At 41.4% G+C, this 20,023-nt stretch overlaps 1 protein-coding gene across 3 annotated transcripts in view; it reads left to right on the plus strand.

Moving 5' to 3' along the window:
• Window positions 1-20,023, plus strand: part of LOC126253052 (general transcription factor IIH subunit 2) — a 135,717-nt gene that overhangs the window by 95,107 nt on the left and 20,587 nt on the right. For all 3 annotated transcript variants that reach the window (XM_049954132.1, XM_049954134.1, XM_049954135.1), the window contains one exon: window positions 11,836-12,009. In XM_049954132.1, the coding sequence (XP_049810089.1) occupies window positions 11,836-12,009 (174 nt within the window). The remainder of the gene's footprint in view (window positions 1-11,835; window positions 12,010-20,023) is intronic.

The raw sequence follows: 20,023 nt of genomic DNA on the forward strand, positions 1-20,023 counted from the left end.
GTGAAGGCTCGAGGAGGAGGCTTCCCGTACGGACGGAAGTGTCCCCGATGATAACGGGTCGAGATGACAGGAGATGTAGGGGTCGAATCTGCTGGGGCCCCATGCACCAATCCGCCTGTTGCGGCAAGTCCAGTTGATATGACAGGAGACATGGGCGATGTGTCGGCGTCCGTTGGAGGAGGCGAGTAGATTTGCTCTGACAGAGGATGGTCATCCGGTTCCTGCGTGGGCACGTCTCCTGGTGGCGTCCGTCCTTGTGCTGGCATCGCGATGACGGTGAGAGGGCTGCGTTGTGAGTATTGAGAGATGCCAAGATCCTGAGCGTCAGGTAGAGCCAAAGGTGGTGTAGCGGCATTCGGACCAGGCGTTGCTGGCACACAAGGCCGAAGCTGGTCCGAATGACACACTGCAACACCCGTGTCCATCTGGATTTCATACAGGCATCTGCCACGGTGTCTTAATATGCAGCCCGGGCTCCATTTTGGCCGCCTGCCATATCCCCGTACCCAGACGAGGTCGTCGGCAGTGAACCGGCCAAGTGAAGGCCCCCACGGCCGTGAGGTGGAAGGCCGCAGAAGATGAAGTTGCGTGCGGGGCTGTCGGCCATGTAAGAGCTCAGCCGGGCTGTGGTCGCCCATGGGGGTGAAACGGTAGATGCCAGAAACTGGAGAAGCGCATCATCAGCAGCAGAAGAAGTCGGAAGTTTCCGCATCTGAGCCTCAAATGTGCGGACCAGTCGTTCAGCCGCACCGTTGGATTGTGGATGGAACGGCGGGGCCGTGACATGCATAACGCCGTGACGAGCACAAAAATCCTCAAAGTCGGAAGAGGCAAATTGCGGACCATTATCAGTAACAAGAGTAGAGGGGAGGCCTTCCAAAGAAAAAATGCGGGCGAGAGCACTGGTGGTTGCTGCGGTGGTAGGCGACGTGCAACGGACAATGAAAGGAAAGTTAGAGTAGGCCTCAAAGTTACAAGGAGCCAATAAGTACCTAAAAAGGGTCCCGTAAAGTCAGCATGAATGCGCTCCCAGGGCTTCTCAGGCGAAGGCCACGGGGACAAAGATGACTTCGGGGCAGCCGCCTGTGACGCACAAGGGCCACAGGCAGCGACCATGTGTGCTATTTCAGAGTCGATGCCAGGCCAGTACACATGACGGCGCGCCAGAGATTTTGTGCAAGACACACCCCAGTGCCCTTGGTGAAGGAGGCGCAAGACCGAAGCACGCAAAGACGCAGGTACCACAACACGCAGCGAAGCACTGTCAGTGGAGAGGAGTATAACACCATCCCTAGCCGTGAGGCGGTAGCGCAAAGCTTAGTAGTTCCGCAACGGATCAGAAGTCTTAGCGGACAGGCGATCTGGCCAACCCTTCTGAATACAGCGTAAAACCCGGGAGAGGGTAGGGTCAGAACCCGTAGCAGCCGCCAGCCTGTCCCCAGTGATGGGGAACCCGTCCACAACCCGCTGCTCGGCAACATCCAGGTGGAAACACAAAAGTTCGTCCCTATCGAATGCCTGATCAGGACCCATGGTAAGGCGAGACAGTGCATCAGCATTTGCATGTTGAGCCGTTGGCCGGAAATGAATCTCATAATTGAAACGAGACAAGTAAAGAGCCCAACGCTGGAGGCGGTGTGCAGCCTTCTCAGGAAGTGACGTTGATGGATGAAACAAGGAAACAAGTGGTTTGTGATCCGTAACAAGATGAAATTTGGAGCCATAGAGAAAAACACCAAACTTATGAAGAGCATAAATAATGGCCAAAGCTTCTTTTTCAATTTGAGAATACTTTTGTTGGGCATCCGTGATCGTTTTGGTGGCATAAGCAATGGGTTGTTCCGAACCATCAGAAAAACGGTGCGCAAGGACTGCACCGACCCCGTATTGAGAGGCGTCTGTGGCAAGAACAAGATGTTGGCCAGGTCAAAAAGTAGCCAGGCACGGGGCCTGTTTCAGCATAGTCTTCAATTTCTGGAAAGCCGCATCGCATGACGTGGACCAGTGAAAAGGCACGTTTTCATGCAACAGGCGATGCAATGGCTGAGCCACCGAAGCCGCAGACGGTAAAAACTTGTGATAGTATGCTATTTTCCCCAAGAAGGCCAGCAGTTCCTTAACAGATGTAGGGCGAGGAAGGGCAGCGATCGCAGCGACAGTTTGCTGAAGCGGACGAATACCATCCCGAGAGAGTTGAAACCCCAAGTACGTGATAGATGCCTGAAAAAATTGTGATTTCTGAAGATTACACTTAAGACCGGCAGTCTGTAAGACATGAAAAAGTGTGCGGAGATTTTGAAGATGTTCTTCAGTGGTGGAGCCAGTGACAACAATGTCGTCCATGTAATTGATACACCCAGGGACAGGGAGCAATAATTGTTCCAAGAATCGCTGAAAGAGAGCAGGGGCACTAGCAACCCCGAAAGGCAAGCGTTGGTATTGATAGAGGCTGAAAGGCATGTTAAGGACCAGAAACCGCCGGGAAGCAGCGTCGAGAGGAAGTTGATGATAAGCTTCTGACAGGTCAGTTTTAGAAAAATACTGGCCTCCACAAAGTTTAGTGAACAGTTCTTCAGGACGGGGCATAGGGTAAGTGTCGATGAGGCATTGAGCATTTACAGTGGCTTTGAAATCACCACAGAGATGAATATCATCATTTGGCTTAGCAACGACAATGACAGGAGAGGACCACTCACTGGAAGTGACAGGAAGCAAGACCCCTGAAGTAGTGAGACGATCCAACTCCCGTTTTACCCGATCACGAAGGGCCACAGGTATGGACCGAGCCAGAAAAAACTTAGGCCGAGCAATGGGTTTGAGCGTGATATGAGCTTCAAAGTCGTTTGCACGGCCTAACCCAGGAGAAAAAAGGAACGAAAATGTCATCGACAAGGAATTCAGTTGATGATAAGGAATAGCATCAGAGACAATATTGACAGAGTCATCTATGGAGAACCCAAAAACGCGAAAGGCATCGAAACCAAAAAGATTTTCTGCGTTGCTCTGGTCGACCACAAATATGGGAACAGTGCGAACTACGGATTTGTAAGATACCTCATCATTAAACTGTCCCAAGAGAGAAATCTTCTGTTTATTGTACGTCCGTAATTGCCGAGTGACAGGTGACAGGAGTGGAGAACCCAACTGAAGATACGTCTGAGAATTAATTATAGTGGCAGCAGAACTGGTATCCACTTGCATGCGAACATCTCGACCAAGGATTTGGACAGTGAGGAATAACTTCCCGGAAAGGGAAAAAGTACAATTGACAGACAACGCAGAATCAGCGTCATGTTCATGAACATCATGGATGCGGTCGGATTTGCAAACGGAAGACACATGACCTTTCTTTTTGCAATTGTGACACACAGCCCAACGTTGGGGACAATCCTCGCGTGAATGTTTCGTAAAACACCGCGGACATGAAGTAAGTTGCCGGGGGTTTTGCTGCAGTTTCTTAGCGGGTTGTTTACGGCTAGGCTGAGGCTGCGCGTGGGAGCGCACTGCGGCCACATCGGCCAGCGAGGACGCGCCGCATGCGTTGTCAACAGCGCACAGAGGTTGTATTTCCCCAACATCACCCCGTGCCTCTATTTGCGCCCAAGCGGCGCGAGAAATTTCAAAAGACTGCGCAATGGAGATTACTTCATCTAGAGTTGGATTCGCCAACTGAAGGGCACGTTGCCGAACTTCTTTGTCGGGCGCTGACCGGATAATAGCATCCCATACCATGGAATCGGCATAGGATTCTTTGTGAACGTCAGTAACAAATTGACACTTTCGACTGAGGCTGTGAAGTTCAGCAGCCCAAGTGCGATAGGATTGATGTGGCTGTTTTTGACAACGATAAAAGGCAACATGAGAGGCTACCACATGCGTTTGCTTTTGAAAATAGACAGACAGAAGTGAGCACATTTCAGCAAAGGACAAAGATGCAGGATCCTTCAAAGGAGCCAATTGTGACAACAACCGATACATTTGAGGTGAAATCCAGGAAAGGAACAGAGACTTACATGGTTGTTCGTCCGTGACATGAAATGCCAAGAAGTGCTGTCGAAGACGTTTTTCATAATCAGACCAGTCTTCCGCCGTCTCGTTGTAAGGAGGAAAAGGAGGTACAGCCAACGACGAGAAACACCCCGCATTTGACGCCGCAACGAAATCGCGAATCGCCGCTGTTAGAAGCGTTTGCTGTTCAATGAGATTTTGCAATAGTTGCTCGACAGTAGCCATGGAACCCTGTGGGTCAACGGTGAAAAGGAAAAATCCACTACCTTGTCGCCAATTGTTATAACGTCAAGTTTAACAAATATATTTCAGAACGACACAACACATATAAGTCACAGAGTAAGTTGAGAAGCAAGACATGTGTACACGTTAGCATTCGAATGAGCACTGAGTCCCAGTCTAGCGGCCGCTGCTCGGCTGGCCGCTTAGGTGGTGCAGCTGCTGCATGGCTGGTAGACAGCGCCGCACGTAGAGGACGCGCGTAATTGCGCGGCAGTGCTTTGAATGATCGGCGAGTCACAACAAAAACGACGACATGCAGGAGTTCATTAAAGATCCGCAAACTGTACAACCAAATGTCGGAGTGGATTGTCCAAGATTACAAAGACTGTGAAGTGAAACCAGTGAAGAGCTCAGTGGCAACCAGATTATTGTCATTGTTTTGGAAAAAAATTATGATGAACTTGTGAACAAGGACTCGAATGTTGATGATGATCAACCCCTACCTGGATTTCACACGTCGACACCAAGAATGCTTTTGATGTTGCCCTCCAGTACATTGAGCAGAACTCAACCACAACACCTGTTTTGTGAGACAAGAAATGGAGGAACACAGCATCTCAGTCTAGAATTTCATCTGCTGCACAAAAATCTGTAACTGACTTTCTTCCTAAGCAATTTTTTGCTATTGTATAGGCTACCTTCAGTTTTTACAGTACAGTAAATATATACTGTACAGTATTGCTCTTTTCAGTATGTAATAATAACACCTTCTTTGTAGTTTATTGCAGTGTATTTGCTGAAGAGAACAATATACATATGTAAAGCAGTCATTTTTGAATTCATGGATCGTTTATTTTAATGTAAATCAATATTTTTCTGTACTTTCTGATAATCCGATGTTCCTGCATTCCGATGCATACCCCAGTCCCAAAGGTGATAGATTACAGGGGTTGTACTGTATATTTTGTTGTGTCTAGACCATACAGCCTAGACACAATGCTGTAGCCGATAGGGCATGCAAGGCTAACGCAGACGGGCGTGAAGTCTGGAACATGAGAACTTATAAATGAATAAGAAGAAAAGTACGTAGATGCTTGTTACTTAACTTTTAATTAGTCCTTGGAATACATCTCTCTTGAATATTAGTAAGCTATAGGCACTGATACAAATGGCGCCTTGCTAGGTGGTCGCCAGTTAACTTAGCAGAGGGCTATTCTACTGTCTATCTCTCGGCAAATGAGAGCAAGGCTTAGCACGTCCAATCGCTAGCTATGTTGTCCGTACAACTGGGGCTGAGGTCTCCTCAGTCTCTCGAGACCTGCCTTGTGGTGGCGCTAGGTTTGCGATCCCACAGTGGCGACACGCGGGTCCGACATGTACTACAGGACCGCGGCCGATTTAAGTTACCACCTAGCAAGTGTGGTGTCTAGCGGTGACACCACATATTTATTACTAATGTTAATTCACAAAATTACCACATGTAAGCTAGTGACAGTTGTGTCTTTTGATAGGAGTAAATAAAGTTTGTAATCGTGTGAAACTATAACATAGAGGACAGCTACTAAATGCACCCCACACACACACACACATACACATATTTATGACCTATTTCAAAAATTTATGGTCCTCATCATCACCATTTTCATTAAGAGTATTCTGTGGCTTGAGGTTCAGATAAAACTGCTGATAACACTTCTGGCTGTAAAGTAATGTTACTACATACCTGATGTAGACATTAAATTATCATCCATAGATAACAATTAAGCAGCACAGAGCAACAAAATTATGCTTTGTGCTTTGGACCCATATGAAAATGAATATTTGAGAAATTGGTGAGACAGCTTCTCGGGAATGTTCTCATATACAGTGTGGAGCTACAGATACAGATGAAGCTGGTGCACTATAAGATCAACAGACGTCAGGAGTATGCATACACACTACAATTGCAAATTCAATGTGCTTTAGGTTCTTATGGTCCTCATTGCCTCAATTAATTTGTAACACCCTGTAGCCCATAATGTTAGTTTTATTTGCTTCTTGCTATGAGACGCTGTAGTGTATTGTCTAATGGAAGCTAAATGATAACTTAATAATCAACTATTGTAACAATAAAATTTATATTACTGAAGCACTGTCACAGATATCTCTATTTCTAGAAACTCTAGGATTAAAGGAGACCACACATGGAAAAGCAGAACCCATGTATGTGGGAGGGAGCTGTGGCGGTGGCGGGTGGGGGGGGGGGGTGGGGGGCAATGATGCACATGTGCCTGCATGCTCAAGAAAGGATTATTCTGAAAGCTAGCAAGTTTTCTTCCTTTTTTTGTGTGCACCTGTCTACAAATCAGTGCTTGTGCTTCTCAGTGAGTGATTTCCTTTACTATCCAAGTATTTACATTCTATCAGAACTTTCCTACAAAATCTGTTTCTAGAAAACTACTTGTTATTAGTATGTTTTGTTTAGATGTAGCTAATTGATGGCCATTGTCACAATGGAAATTACACCTACAGCAAAGAAAATTCTGATATATATTTTCCATAATATCTTCATTTTGTAATATGTATGTTGGATCATACAAATAATATCACTGATAGATTCTGTAAGCACTGTGGTGTGGCAACTATTTTATACATATGAAACAGAAAGCTTGTTGTTTTGGCTACAAGAAATAGCCTAGAAAACAGACCCAAAAATTTTATATGAAAAGGACACTGTTTGATCGTGAAAACAAGCTGGGGAAAAAATTGCATAAAATAATAAAAAATTTAGACATATTCAGAAATCTGAGAATGTGAATAGCTAGGTGGACAGGGCAGAGAAGGGAATAAGAATAGAATTACGAAAACAAAAAGTCATTATCGAGCAGAGCAAAACTGTGACACTGCAGAACTTTGATAAGACCAAAAGCATCCATTACATCTAAGCCATGACACAAAACAGCAGCTAATGAGAGGAGGAAGATAGAAAGGAAAATACTTGTACTGTTCATAAAGGCATCCATATATGTAGTCCATGAAGAGTAAGGTTCATCGTATAGAGTTTTGAGTGACAGGGAGAAGTCAGGAGAGCTTAGGCAGTGTCCATAAGGAGACTGTGGCTGGTCTGATGCTGTATTCTTTATTTAAGGTAAGTGACCTATATAAAATGCAGTAGGTACTTCTATGGGTAATGAAGGGCATAGCACAGCAATGCTCTCATGAGCTGCATAGTTTCAATGGTCTCCTCTTCTGTCTTATTATGTATCAGTTTTCACAGCTATAGGACATTGAGCGAAAGTACTCATGATCAGTAAAAGAGGCAAAACTAAAAACAACGGTTTTCAACACAGAAAATACTTTGTATATATGAAATTTTGAGTCAGATAATAAGATGTGTAAGATCATTAATGTTCATTTGCCAACACAGTTTATTACTTTGCAGTTACATTTCTAACTGATCTAAAGGGACATATGTGTAGGAGTTGACTGACCCCATTATTTTTAACCAAGTTCAGGATGTTTACAAAGTAACACACAAAAATTCAGGTAAAATAAATGAAAATCGGGACCTGGTAGAATTACCATCAATAGAGACGTAATAATAGAAAATCCAGGACGGAATAATGACAATATTATGAAAAGGATAGATTGCTACTCACCATATGGCGGAGATGTTGAGTTGTAGTCAGTCACAATAAAAAGACTACTAAACACGTAAGCTTTCAGCCAAAAGGCCTTCTTCTCTGTCCCTATCAAACCTGCCAACCACCAGCAATACCTCCACTTCAACAGGTGCCACCCACTCCTTACTAAGAAATCCCTTCCATACAGCCTAGCCCACCTGGCTGTTGCATCTGTAGTGACGAGCAGTTCCTCTCAAAATACACCGAGGGTCTCATTAAGGCCCTCACAGACTGTAATTACCCTCCCAGCCTTGTAAGAAACAGATGTCCAGTGCCTTATCTCTGAAGACACTCACCACCTCCCATAGTCCCACTGTCCAGCCACAGAGGAGCATATCTCTCGTGACTCAGTACCACCCAGGAGTGGATCAGCTGAATCACATTCACCACCAGGGTTTCGGCTACCTCTTGTCTTGCCCTGAAATGAGGAATGTCCTACCCACTATCCTCCCCACCCCTCCCACAGTGATTGTCTGCCACCCACCAAACCTACACAATATCCTCGTCCATCCCTACACAACCCCTGCTCCCAACCCCTTCCCTCATGGCTCATAACCCTGTAATAGACCTGGATGAAAGACCAGTCCCATAAATCCTCTCATCACCACCTAGTGCAGTCCAGTCACAAGCATCACATATCCAATCAAAGACTTCTATGTGGGCGTAACAGCCAACAAGCTGTCTGTCCACATGAATGGCCACCAACAAACTGTGGCCAAGAAACAGCTGGGCCACCCAGTTGCTGAGCATGCTGTTCATCATAATGTTCTTCATTTTAATGACAACGTCACAGTCTGTTCCATCTGGATCCTTTCTACTAACACCAGCTTTTCGGAATTGTGCAGATGGGAACTCTCCCTGCAGTTTATCCTACGTTCACATAACCTCTGGCCTGAACTTTAGTAGGTCGTTGTCATTCACCCGCCTATCCCTTCTCTGTTCCCACTCCACAGCCTTCTGTTGCACAAGTGCACCCTCAGCCTATTTACTTTCCTCCTTTTCTACCCCACCCTGCCTTCAATTTAACCTCCTGACTGTACTTAGCACCCTACCTTCTCTCCATCTCATCCCTGTAGTTCCCACAAACAGCATTTTACCGTCCTTAACCTGTACCCAGCTGTCTCCCCCCCCCTCCCCCGCCCCCACCTCCATTCCAGCCTCCTCCACACCCCCACGACAAAGATTGCTTCTCCCATCATACGCAGTCTGGCATCAGCAGAGAGAGAGAGAGTGTGTGTGTGTGTGTGTGTGTGTGTGTGTGTGTGTTTAGAAGTCTTTTCGCTGAAAACTTAAGCAGTTAATAGTCTTTTTGTTGTGCCTGTCTGCAACTCAACATCTCCGCTATATTGTGAGTAGCAAAATCCTTTTGATAATAAAGTCATTAAATTTAATAATAATTTATTTTCGCATAATCTACCAGATTGTATATACAGTTTGAATATAAATATAAACACTTATTTCACTTACTTTGCATTTATGGTACAGATTCTCTGGCATTTAAGTAGCACTTTTAATGGTGTATATTTGCTCTAGAAGTTTATCGTAGGAGCTGTTGCAAGGGGAGCTAATGTATTTGGTTTTTATCATTGTCAGAGTTTTCACTGTTTTTAACATGAGTCTGTTTTTCCACCTGTCTACAAAGTTTTAATTAGTGAACACACTGTTTTGGAAGACATATTAGTACCTGAAACAGTTAGTGAAAGTCCAACCAAAGCCGACTGCTGTGGCCGAGAGGTTCTAGGTGCTTCAGTCCGGAACCGCACTCCTGCTATCGTCTCAGGTTCGAATCCTGCCTCGGGCATGGATGTGTGTGATGTCCGTAGGTTAGTTAGGTTTAAGTAGTTCTAAGTCTAGGGGACTGATGACCTCAGATATTAAGTCCCATAGTGCTTAGAGCCATTTGAACCGGTTTTCTTTTTTTTTTTTTAGTCCAACCAAGCTTCTAATATGTTTTAAACATACATACTCTTTGTGAAAACAAGTAAAACCTAACTGCCATTTTTCACTGACACAAATGTTTGATTTAATGTTCCAGTCCAGCAGTTTACCTTCACTGTATTTACTCATGCAACATTACTAATGAAACAATGCTCCCTCATCCACAGTGAAGTCTGAGACACTAGATTTTGCTAAACTATACAATTCTTGAAACACTAATCCAGCTGATGGTCATATTTACTTTGATCAGCTCCGTTGAGCGAAGAGCTCCCTCAATTGGTCCACACCATTCATGAATATATCCAATACAGGTATCATGGAAAGCTATGGTGGTTTCATTAAACTGATAAAGTGTCACTAGTATCTCACTTTCCAACTCATGTAGGTGCTGTTTTACTGCATATGTCAAAAAGTCTTTAGACTTTTAAGGCTTCTAATTTGTTAAGAAGCATTTGTCTGTAACTTCAGTTATAGTTACATTTTCTATTTCAGTGTGCAGAATGCTGTTGGAAGAAATGCATAATTTGCTTGAAAAGAGCTGAAAAGTATTGAAGGAAAGCAGATTTTTGAAAAAATTCTTCAGGGTGAGAGAAGACTTGTCAAGGGACAGAAAGTAGAATTTTAATGCTCCAAAAAATCAGTGACTCTTTCAATGGCTGGTAGAAGAGAGAACCATCTAGCTTTACATGCCCTAAAAGTTTCTTGAATTCTTCTCCAGCAAACTAATAGAATAATTTTAGCTGTTTTTAGTCCATGGCTAGAAATTCGGCTTGTACATGACTCTGCGATATGCAAATGTGTGCTGAAAGTATCTTATCCGTGTCTGAAACTACCTTTACCAATAAGTAGTTATCAATTTTTGTTCTTGAAGAGTTAACCTGAAGCACAGCTTTATATTTGTTGGACTTGATATGGGTCACTATGTTGGTGCGTCCTCCATGTCCAGTGCTAAATTTCACACGATAAACATCACACTCAGCATTCTCACCATTTCCTTTAATAAACAAGAATTCCAGCAGCATCGTATTGCTTAGTTTGCAATTTCCTGTCATGAACGCAAGTAATAAATATTAAGATAAAGTTTATCAAAGTTACTGCCATGAGCACTGGAAACGTTAAACTACTGTACAATACACCAAAGTTAGAATGTGTGCAGTATTTACAAGATCATAGTACCATCAAGTTTCCAAAAGACTTGATATATTATAGTAAACTTGACAGCCAGTACGGTTTTTTCATGTGAGTGGACCATAATGCCATCGTTTAGTAGCTTCCGGCAAACAAATCATTGTATCAGGACATGTAATTAGTTTAGACAGGGAAAATAGCCATGCTATGTAGGATTAAAACCTAGGCCTGTTTGCTATCACCAGAGAATATTTGTTGACACTAAGGCATTATCGTAATAATCAGGCCTGTCCCAGAAAAACTGGGATGAATCAGAACCATATGTATGAACAATATTGCAGAAGCAACCATTTCTTCATTGCTTGTCTCCCAAAATGTGAATTATATTGACTAACTGAGGTACTACCACCAGTCAGTTTAGTTATCCCGAAAAGTGTGAATTTGATGCTAATGTCAGTTCATTTTTATTATGTTTACATCACCTTTCCACCTGCCACTCACACTCCTAAGGGTGAAATTTTGTCAATATTATCAGCAGTCAGCCTAACAGCACCAAAAACTATGGATTTGATATAATCTGTCATTTTCAATTACCTTTATGTGTTGCTTCCTATTTCCACCCCTACTTCTGGCAGTGCTAGTGTTGTCTATCCATATAGTGTTTTATTCCTAGGTATGTGCATTGAGTATGGTTGAAATTTCTCCATGCATTCTAGGTCTTTGCTTACGTGTCACCCAATGATGACGTAAAAGAACTTCAAGAACTTTTCACAGCCATCATTGGGCACAATGTATATGTAGTGATGACAAGACTGTATTCTGCATCTTTTATTTAAGTACTTCCATCTGAATGACTGTATCATTCCTTAATTTTCAGGCAGTAAGACAGCTTGCAGAAGCAACATGCAGTGGGGAACCTTCTCTTCAAAATGCTCTAGAACTGTCTCTGAGGTCTTTGCGTCTTCTGCCATCCCATGCAAGCAGGGAAGTCCTTGTTATATTTGGTAGCCTTACTACTTGTGATCCTGGAGATATAACAGTCACCATAGAGGTAAAGTATTATTGATTCTGAATAGTAAAATTCTTCCATGTTCAGAACAGCAAGAGAAGCATACTATTAATAACGAGTGTCTTTTCTGTATTGTCGATTATTGCAGCAATAAGGATGCGTTCTTAGTAAGTTTGACATCTGAGTTACAGAACATCGATTCTTATTAAATAATAGCCTGTTCATCATGCTATTGGAGATAGGGCAGGAGAGTAGATAACAAATCAGAGTTCCTTCATGCTTGAGGCATCGGAAAATGGCCAGTGTCAAAGGGTTGCGGACAGCAACACTGCACCAAAGACGTGAAAGTTTGTTATTGCAGCCTCAAAAATTATTCTCAAAATGACTTTTACATATTGAAGGTAAGCTAATCCTCTGGTTTGATTCCTGAGTGGAGCTGATCAGGAGGAGTCTGCCAAGAAAAGTATTTATGCCAAAGTCAGTGGCTGTCGCGCTTGCTACCCTGTTCATCGGGCCTTTAGGACCGAACGAGATCTTGAATATATCTGCTTGTTAAGCGTAGTATGGTCCCTCAACAGGCCACTAGTTCAGAGAGACAGTAATATTCATCTTTGAACATGATATAGAAGGTAGTTGAACCACAGATGTATGGAACTTCAGTGAACTTTCTCTGGATACCAACATAGCAAGGTATTTAACACAGAGACTACGTGGACCTGTTTGCAAATGATAACAGTTCAAAACAGGCACTTGTGTAATCCTACAACTCTTTTGGTGGGAAGGAACATGGTGCAACAGAGGCTGCCAGTTCTATACACTAAAACAGTGATCAGCAAACTGTCAATTGTGAGCTACTAGTTGCTCACAAGGACATTTTTGGTAGATTGTAGTAACACTCATATTGGCTACCCTGTATTGCTCCACTGAGCTGAGACTGCATTCTCAGTGACTGCTTGTTTCTCCTGTGTAATTGCAATTGTCAGCTAAGAATACTATGTTGTTAGCCTCATAATTGAACATATGCTGACTGATGAACTAGACTGCTGGTATGGTCATTTACTGCTTCATGAAGAAGTTCGTTGTTGGCTTAATAGATCATTTTAAAGAGTTGATTCCTGCCTTAATAGAATTTTTGAAATGATAGAAACACTTCACAAAATGTCAGCAAAAACCAGATTATAAATATCATATGAGAAAATGGGATACATTGAAAGTAAACACAGCAGAGAAAAATGTATAAAAACACAGAATGGTAACATCAGAAGAGTGATAAGTTGAAGTAATGTATACAAACACAGAATGGAAACATCAGAAGAATGATAAGTTGAAGTATTTGGGAGAATGGATACAATCAAATGAGTTAGATAACACCACAAGTAAAGAAATTATCTTTCTTTATTATTATTATTATTATTATTATTATTATTATTATTATCTTTTTTATGGAATTAGCATACAAATTCACCCAAAGCCAATATAATATAAGATCATTATTATTCCAGGCAAAAATTAAATAGTATGCGACAGTAATTAAATTGGAAGCACTTTACGTTTCTGAATGCCTAACATTGAATAAAAGGGGTGAACTGGAAAATAAATAAAGGAATATACTCAGAAAAATTTTAGGACCACAAAAGAATGAAGATAACAACTGGACGTAGAGGAGAAATGAAGATCTATCAGAAAATATTATGAACAGAAAAGTTGCTACTCACCATATAACAGAGATCCTGAGTCACAGATAGGCACAACAAAAAGACTCAAACTAAGCTTTCGGCCAAACAGCCCTTCATAAAAACAGACAACATACACATACACAACACACTCATGCAAACGCAACTCACATACATGACCGCAGTCTCTGGCTGCTGAGGCCAGACCCAGAGAAGAATTTTCGAAAGGAGGAGGCAAATCCTTCTGTGAACTAGATGTACCGGTTTGGCTGCAGAATTTTGTTTTTCTCACAGACATTGTCAAAATATTAAATATTCTTAACTTGCAGCTTCAAAGTAAGTATAAAGGTATTGGCAGAAAAATTTCCGATGTTGCTTCACTTTCAAAGAATCTGGAACTGAGAGGGGAAAATATCATCCAAAGTGAATACAAACACTTTGCCTGATCGAAACAAACGCTTGACAAGCAAGGCTCTTGAACAACTCCGTACAACAGCAGACAGTAACTTAATTTCGTTTATCATATTAGATGTTCCATGAAAGTCTGCAACAGTGTCACTCATGGTTTAAATAATGAAAACTGCACCAGTTACTTATGTTTTACAGCTTAGTACATAGTATTTCAAGACTGCACCTTAAAATGAGAATAAATTCTCGAAACACACTGTGCTAAGCATCAAAACATAAGTGCAGTTTTCATTATTTAAACCATAAGCAAACAATATGTTCAAATTCTTTCAAATTTGAGAAGTCAATTCAACAAATGCTTTCAAGATATCAAAAGCATTTCAATTGTTCCTTAGTTTGTCAAATCACTTTTTATTGAGACTGATGTTGAAGAATTCTCTACCTGTGTCATGAAGCGCATTGGTTTTCAGTACTGCAATGCTGTAGGAACTGTTTGATTTTCAAAATGATTGATCTTTAAAATCACTTTCTTCAAGCTCTGAAAACAGTTGGCCTCTTGTTTCGAAAGAAAAATACCCGTTTTTGGTCCATGTTGATGTCAGAAAGCAATGTGCAGCTCTACACATGTGTGTGAGGTTTCTTTTTCCACTATAAAATTTATATGTATAAAAAAAGTACAGAAAAAGACTGATTGGTAAACACTTGGACAACTACATTCGAATGGCAGCCACTATGTACTCTCCCATGACTAAGCAACTTGTTTGTGATAAAAAAAGGGCAATAGCCTTCTATTAACGTTATGAAGACTAATAAAAAATGATCTTGCATTTGTAATTTATTACTAACTGCAGTTCAGTTTCTTTCATTCAGTTTCTTTCTTATGAACAATTCAATGTCAATTTATATTTCTTATATACGGTTTAATTAAAATTCTTTTCATATTTACTAGAACTGTAAGTCTATAGACAATAACCAAATGAAAGCTTTTTTAAAAAAAATCTTATTTCTTTCTCAGTTTCTTTTGATACCTCACAGTAGGCAAAACGGTATGGTAACTCACAGACTTCGTAAGTTTGGTGACCACTGCTCTGAAGCTTAATACTCCCAAAAGATCATGGTTTACAGATTGAATGAGTGATAGAAGGCACCTAATGCCCATCAGATGGTGATTTAAATTGGCTATTCTTTTTGTGTAAGCAGTATCACAGCCAGTAGGTCACTCTGTGCAAAAGACTAAGAAATTTAAAGGATCACTATCCCACTGGTATCACAGTCATCCATCATAAGATACGACAGGTTAGAAAATCATCATGAAATTTTTAAGCAGTTATAACCTGCATTGTAGCAGAGTGTCTTATTCCTACAGAGAGCTTGTGTACCATCCATTAACAATCAATCAGGTAGTAGTTATATAAGATAAGATAATTTTATTGTCATCAGGCCTTTGCAGCAATAGACAATTTTTTATACATATAACATAATCATTACATTAGCAAATAGAACTATTTGGCCATGTCAGTTGCTAGCTTACAGTTCCTTGTTACAGTCAACAAATTCTTTTAATTCATAGAAGGGGTTGGCAACAAGCCATTTGTTTAATGTTTTCCTAAATTCACACTCTGGAAGGTCTTGTACCCTTTGCGGAAACTTGTTAAATATAAATAGTTTGTTGCTTATAACTATTGATTGACTTTGATAATCTATGGTATGACATATGTATGGAATTATTATTTCTTGTGTTGTGACCATGAATATTATTTGTATGTTTGACTTCATGTAGCTTCTTTTTTTGTATAGATTAACACTTGGTATATATACAGGTTTATAACAGTCATTATTTTACGCTCAGAGAACAAAGACTTACAGTGTGCTTTATGCTGAGAACACATAATGATTCTGATTGCTTTCTTCTGAAGAAGTAATATGTTTTGAACATGGCTTGAGTTTCCCCAGAGAATAAGTCCATATAACACAGTACTTTGAAAAAGTGCAAAATAAGATGTTTTAACATAAGCTTCTGATACACATTTCATAATACATCTTAAAAAGTAGATTACTCTGGATAATTTTAACACAAATGTGTTTTATGTGTTGCTCCATTTCAGGACAAACCCATTTGACCTGAACCAAAATGACACTTGGGAGAGTGTATTGCCAGCAAAATCTTTTAACTTATTTAGATCATTGTTGTAGTTTAGGAAGGTAATGCCATCTGCATATAACACTTTATTGGAACTTATAAAGTAGGGTAGGTCATTGATCATTACCAGAAACAAAAATGGTCCCACTACAGATCCCTGCGGAACTCTCACCTTAGTTGGTTCCTTGGTAGACTTTTCTGTGCCAGTACACACAACTTGCCTATGGTTCTGGAGATAATACTAGTAGTTTTAGGCTGTTCTCCCTGATGCCATAAAAATGTGTCATGTACTACACAGTAAAATGTTTTATCCAGGTCACAGAACATGGCATGAGCAAATCCCTTCTCCTCAGACACTTTAAGAACATATTTAATTGCGGAGTCTATTGCGTCTACTGTTGATGACTTTTTTCTAAATCCATATTGTGCTACATTAAATATCCCAAGCATTTCAGAATGAGCAGGCAACTGGTGGTAGATGATGTATTGTATTATTTTGGCCACGACTGGAACTATTGATATTGGTCTGAAACTTACAGGGTTGTCTTTTGTCATCCTTTTTATACACATGAACCACCCTAGATAATTTCAGCTCCTCTGGAAAGTATCCCTCTGATAAACATTATTTATGCAATGAGTCAATGGATAAACAATGGAATCAACTACCTTCTTCAGCAAATTGCAAGACATGTCATAAATATCAGCACTATCTGATGACTTAACGTACCTTACTATTTTTAATACAGCACTAGGCATAACTTCAGAGAAAGTGAGAATATTATTGTAGGGCATTCCTTGATAATTTATTTCTAAGAGTTCTGATGGACTTGTATCAGGTTTACTGATGCCATTGCTTACTTCCTCGATAGATTTAATAAAATAATCATTAAACTCTTATGGAGAGATATTGATTTTGACCTCATGGAATTCTTTGGCAACAGTATTTATGAGATTCCAAGCAGCTCTGCATTTATTATTAGAAGTCTCAATGTACTGAGCATTGTGTGACTTTTTCGCTTCAGTAACTGTTTTTTTATAATCATTCTCCATCTAACATAGAGAGATTTTGCATTTTCAGAATTAGTATTATTGTATACAGGGTGTTACAGAAAGGTATGGCCAAACTTTCTGGAAACATTCCTCACACACAAAGAAAGAAAATATGTTATGTGGACATGTGTCCGGAAATGCTTACTTTCCACGTTAGAGCTCATTTTATTACTTCTCTTCAAATCACATTATTCATGGAATGGAAACACACAGCAACAGAATGTACCAGCCTGACTTCAAACACTTTGTTACAGGAAATGTTCAAAATGTCCTCCGTTAGCAAGGATACATGCATCCACCCTCCGTCGCATGGAATCCCTGATGCGCTGATGCAGCCCTGGAGAATGGCGTATTGTATCACAGCCGTCCACAATACAAGCACGAAGAGTCTCTACATTTGGTACCGGGGTTTCGTAGACAAGAGCTTTCAAATGCCCCCATAAATGAAAGTCAACAGGGTTGAGGTCAGGAGAGTGTGGAGGCCGTGGAATTCGTCCGCCTCTGCCAATCCATCGGTCACCGAATCTGTTGTTGAGAAGCGTACGAACACTTCGACTGAAATGTGCAGGAGCTCCATCGTGCATGAACCACATGTTGTGTCGTACTTTTAAAGGCACATGTTCTAGCAGCACAGGTAGAGTATCCCGTATGAAATCATGATAACGTGCTCCATTGAACGTAGGTGGAAGAACATGGGGCCCAATCAAGACATCACCAACAATGCCTGCCCAAACATTCACAGAAAATCTGTGTTGATGACGCGATTGCACAATTGCGTGCGGATTCTCGTCAGCCCACACATGTTGATTGTGAAAATTTACAATTTGATCACGTTGGAATGAAGCCTCATCCGTAAAGAGAACATTTGCACTGAAATGAGGATTGACACATTGTTGGATGAACCATTCGCAGAAACAACTGGTTCTCCCGTAGCACTCTCCATACAGTGACGTGGTCAACGTTACCTTGTACAGCAGCAACTTCTCTGATGCTGGCATTAGGGTTATCGTCAACTGCACGAAGAATTTCCTCGTCCATTGCAGGTGTCCTCCTCGTCATTCTAGGTCTTCCCCAGTCGCGAGTCATAGGCTGGAATGTTCCGTGCTCCCTAAGACGCCGATCAATTGCTTCGAACGTCTTCCTGTTGGGACACCTTCGTTCCGGAAATCTGTCTCGATACAAACGTACCGTGCCACGGCTATTGCCCCGTGCTAATCCATACATCAAAGGGCATCTGCCAACTTTGCATTTGTAAACATTGCACTGACTGCAAAACCACGTTCGTGATGAACACTAACCTGTTGATGCTACGTACTGATGTGCTTGATGCTGGTACTGTAGAGCAATGAGTCGCATGTCAACACAAGCACCGAAGTCAACATTACCTTCCTTCAATTGGGCCAACTGGGGGTGAATCGAGGAAGTGCAGTACATACTGACGAAACTAAAATGAGCTCTAACGTGGAAATTAAGCGTTTCTGGACACATGTCCACATAACATCTTTTCTTTATTTGTGTGTGAGGAATGTTTCCTGGAAGTTTGGCCGTAACTTTTTGTAACACCCTGTATATCTAACAGCATCATCACATGATCTTCCATATCAGACAGTGTTTTAGTGTACCAAGAATTTCTCTTTTTTGACACCTTTTTACAACCTCTGTCTGTTACTTTACATTTTCTAATGGGAATACTACCATTACATATTTGCAGAAATGAGTTAAAGAAACATTCAAAATTTATTTTAGCTGATTCATTATTCTCATTATTTGATAGACGAAGATTACCATGATTTCTCCGGCAGAGCCAATCTCTATCTGCAAGGGTTTTCCTGAACGTGTCAATTTTTTGATTGGTCATTGGCCTAGTGATCATTTTTGGATTGGCCATGTCACCACTAAGATTATAAGATTGACTGAGCTGGTCCTGTTAGCATATATTAGGGACACTGATTTGTGGTCAGAGAAGAGAAACATTGTTATATTACACTGGGCTTGGGCACATCTAAAATTAACAAATATATTGTCTAAGTACACTTGTTCCCTAGTTTGTTCATAGTTAACACACTGTAGATTGAACTGTCGTAGTGTGTTTTGCAAGTCACTAACACTGTACATGTCAGTTGACATGTCAAAATCAGAGTTAAGATCACCACCTATTATAATGTCATAGTTGGTAAATCTTTTCTCAGTGAGTGCTCATAAAAGGATGTCCAGTTTTTCTAAGAACACACTGCTAATACCATTGGGAAACCTGTACAGTGATACTACTGTTAGCTTCATACTACTAATGACTATACCAGTGGCTTCAAAATTCGGTTCTTCACGTAAATAATTTAGATCCAAATTATCAATGGTGCAAATGGTTCATCTACCAACGTAAATCGCTAAACCACCTCTCTCGTGAACTCTTCTGCAGTAACTGTTTGATAAACTACAGGGTCCGGCATAAAAAACTCCCCGATTACAAAGTAACGTGCAGCGGACAGTAGAAGGAGCAGAGTGGCGGAGGGCGCGTCGTTAAGTAGCTGCCTACATGCCGTTTTCAGTGTACGCCATGGCGTGGTCTGGTGAACATCGTGCCTTCGTAGTGGAAGATTTTATTCAAAATGGCGAATCGCCTATTAATACTCAACGTGCTTTTCGCGTTCGCTTTGCGCTCGGACGACGGGACCCTGTTCCCGATAAGAAAACAATTTATTCTTGGGTTGCTAACTTTCGTGAGACAGGTTCCGCATTAAAAAGGAAACCACCTGGACGACCACGGACTGCAACAGGCCCCGGAAAT

The sequence above is a fragment of the Schistocerca nitens genome, chromosome 4, assembly GCF_023898315.1.
Source record: "Schistocerca nitens isolate TAMUIC-IGC-003100 chromosome 4, iqSchNite1.1, whole genome shotgun sequence".
NCBI classification, from domain to species: domain Eukaryota; kingdom Metazoa; phylum Arthropoda; class Insecta; order Orthoptera; family Acrididae; genus Schistocerca; species Schistocerca nitens.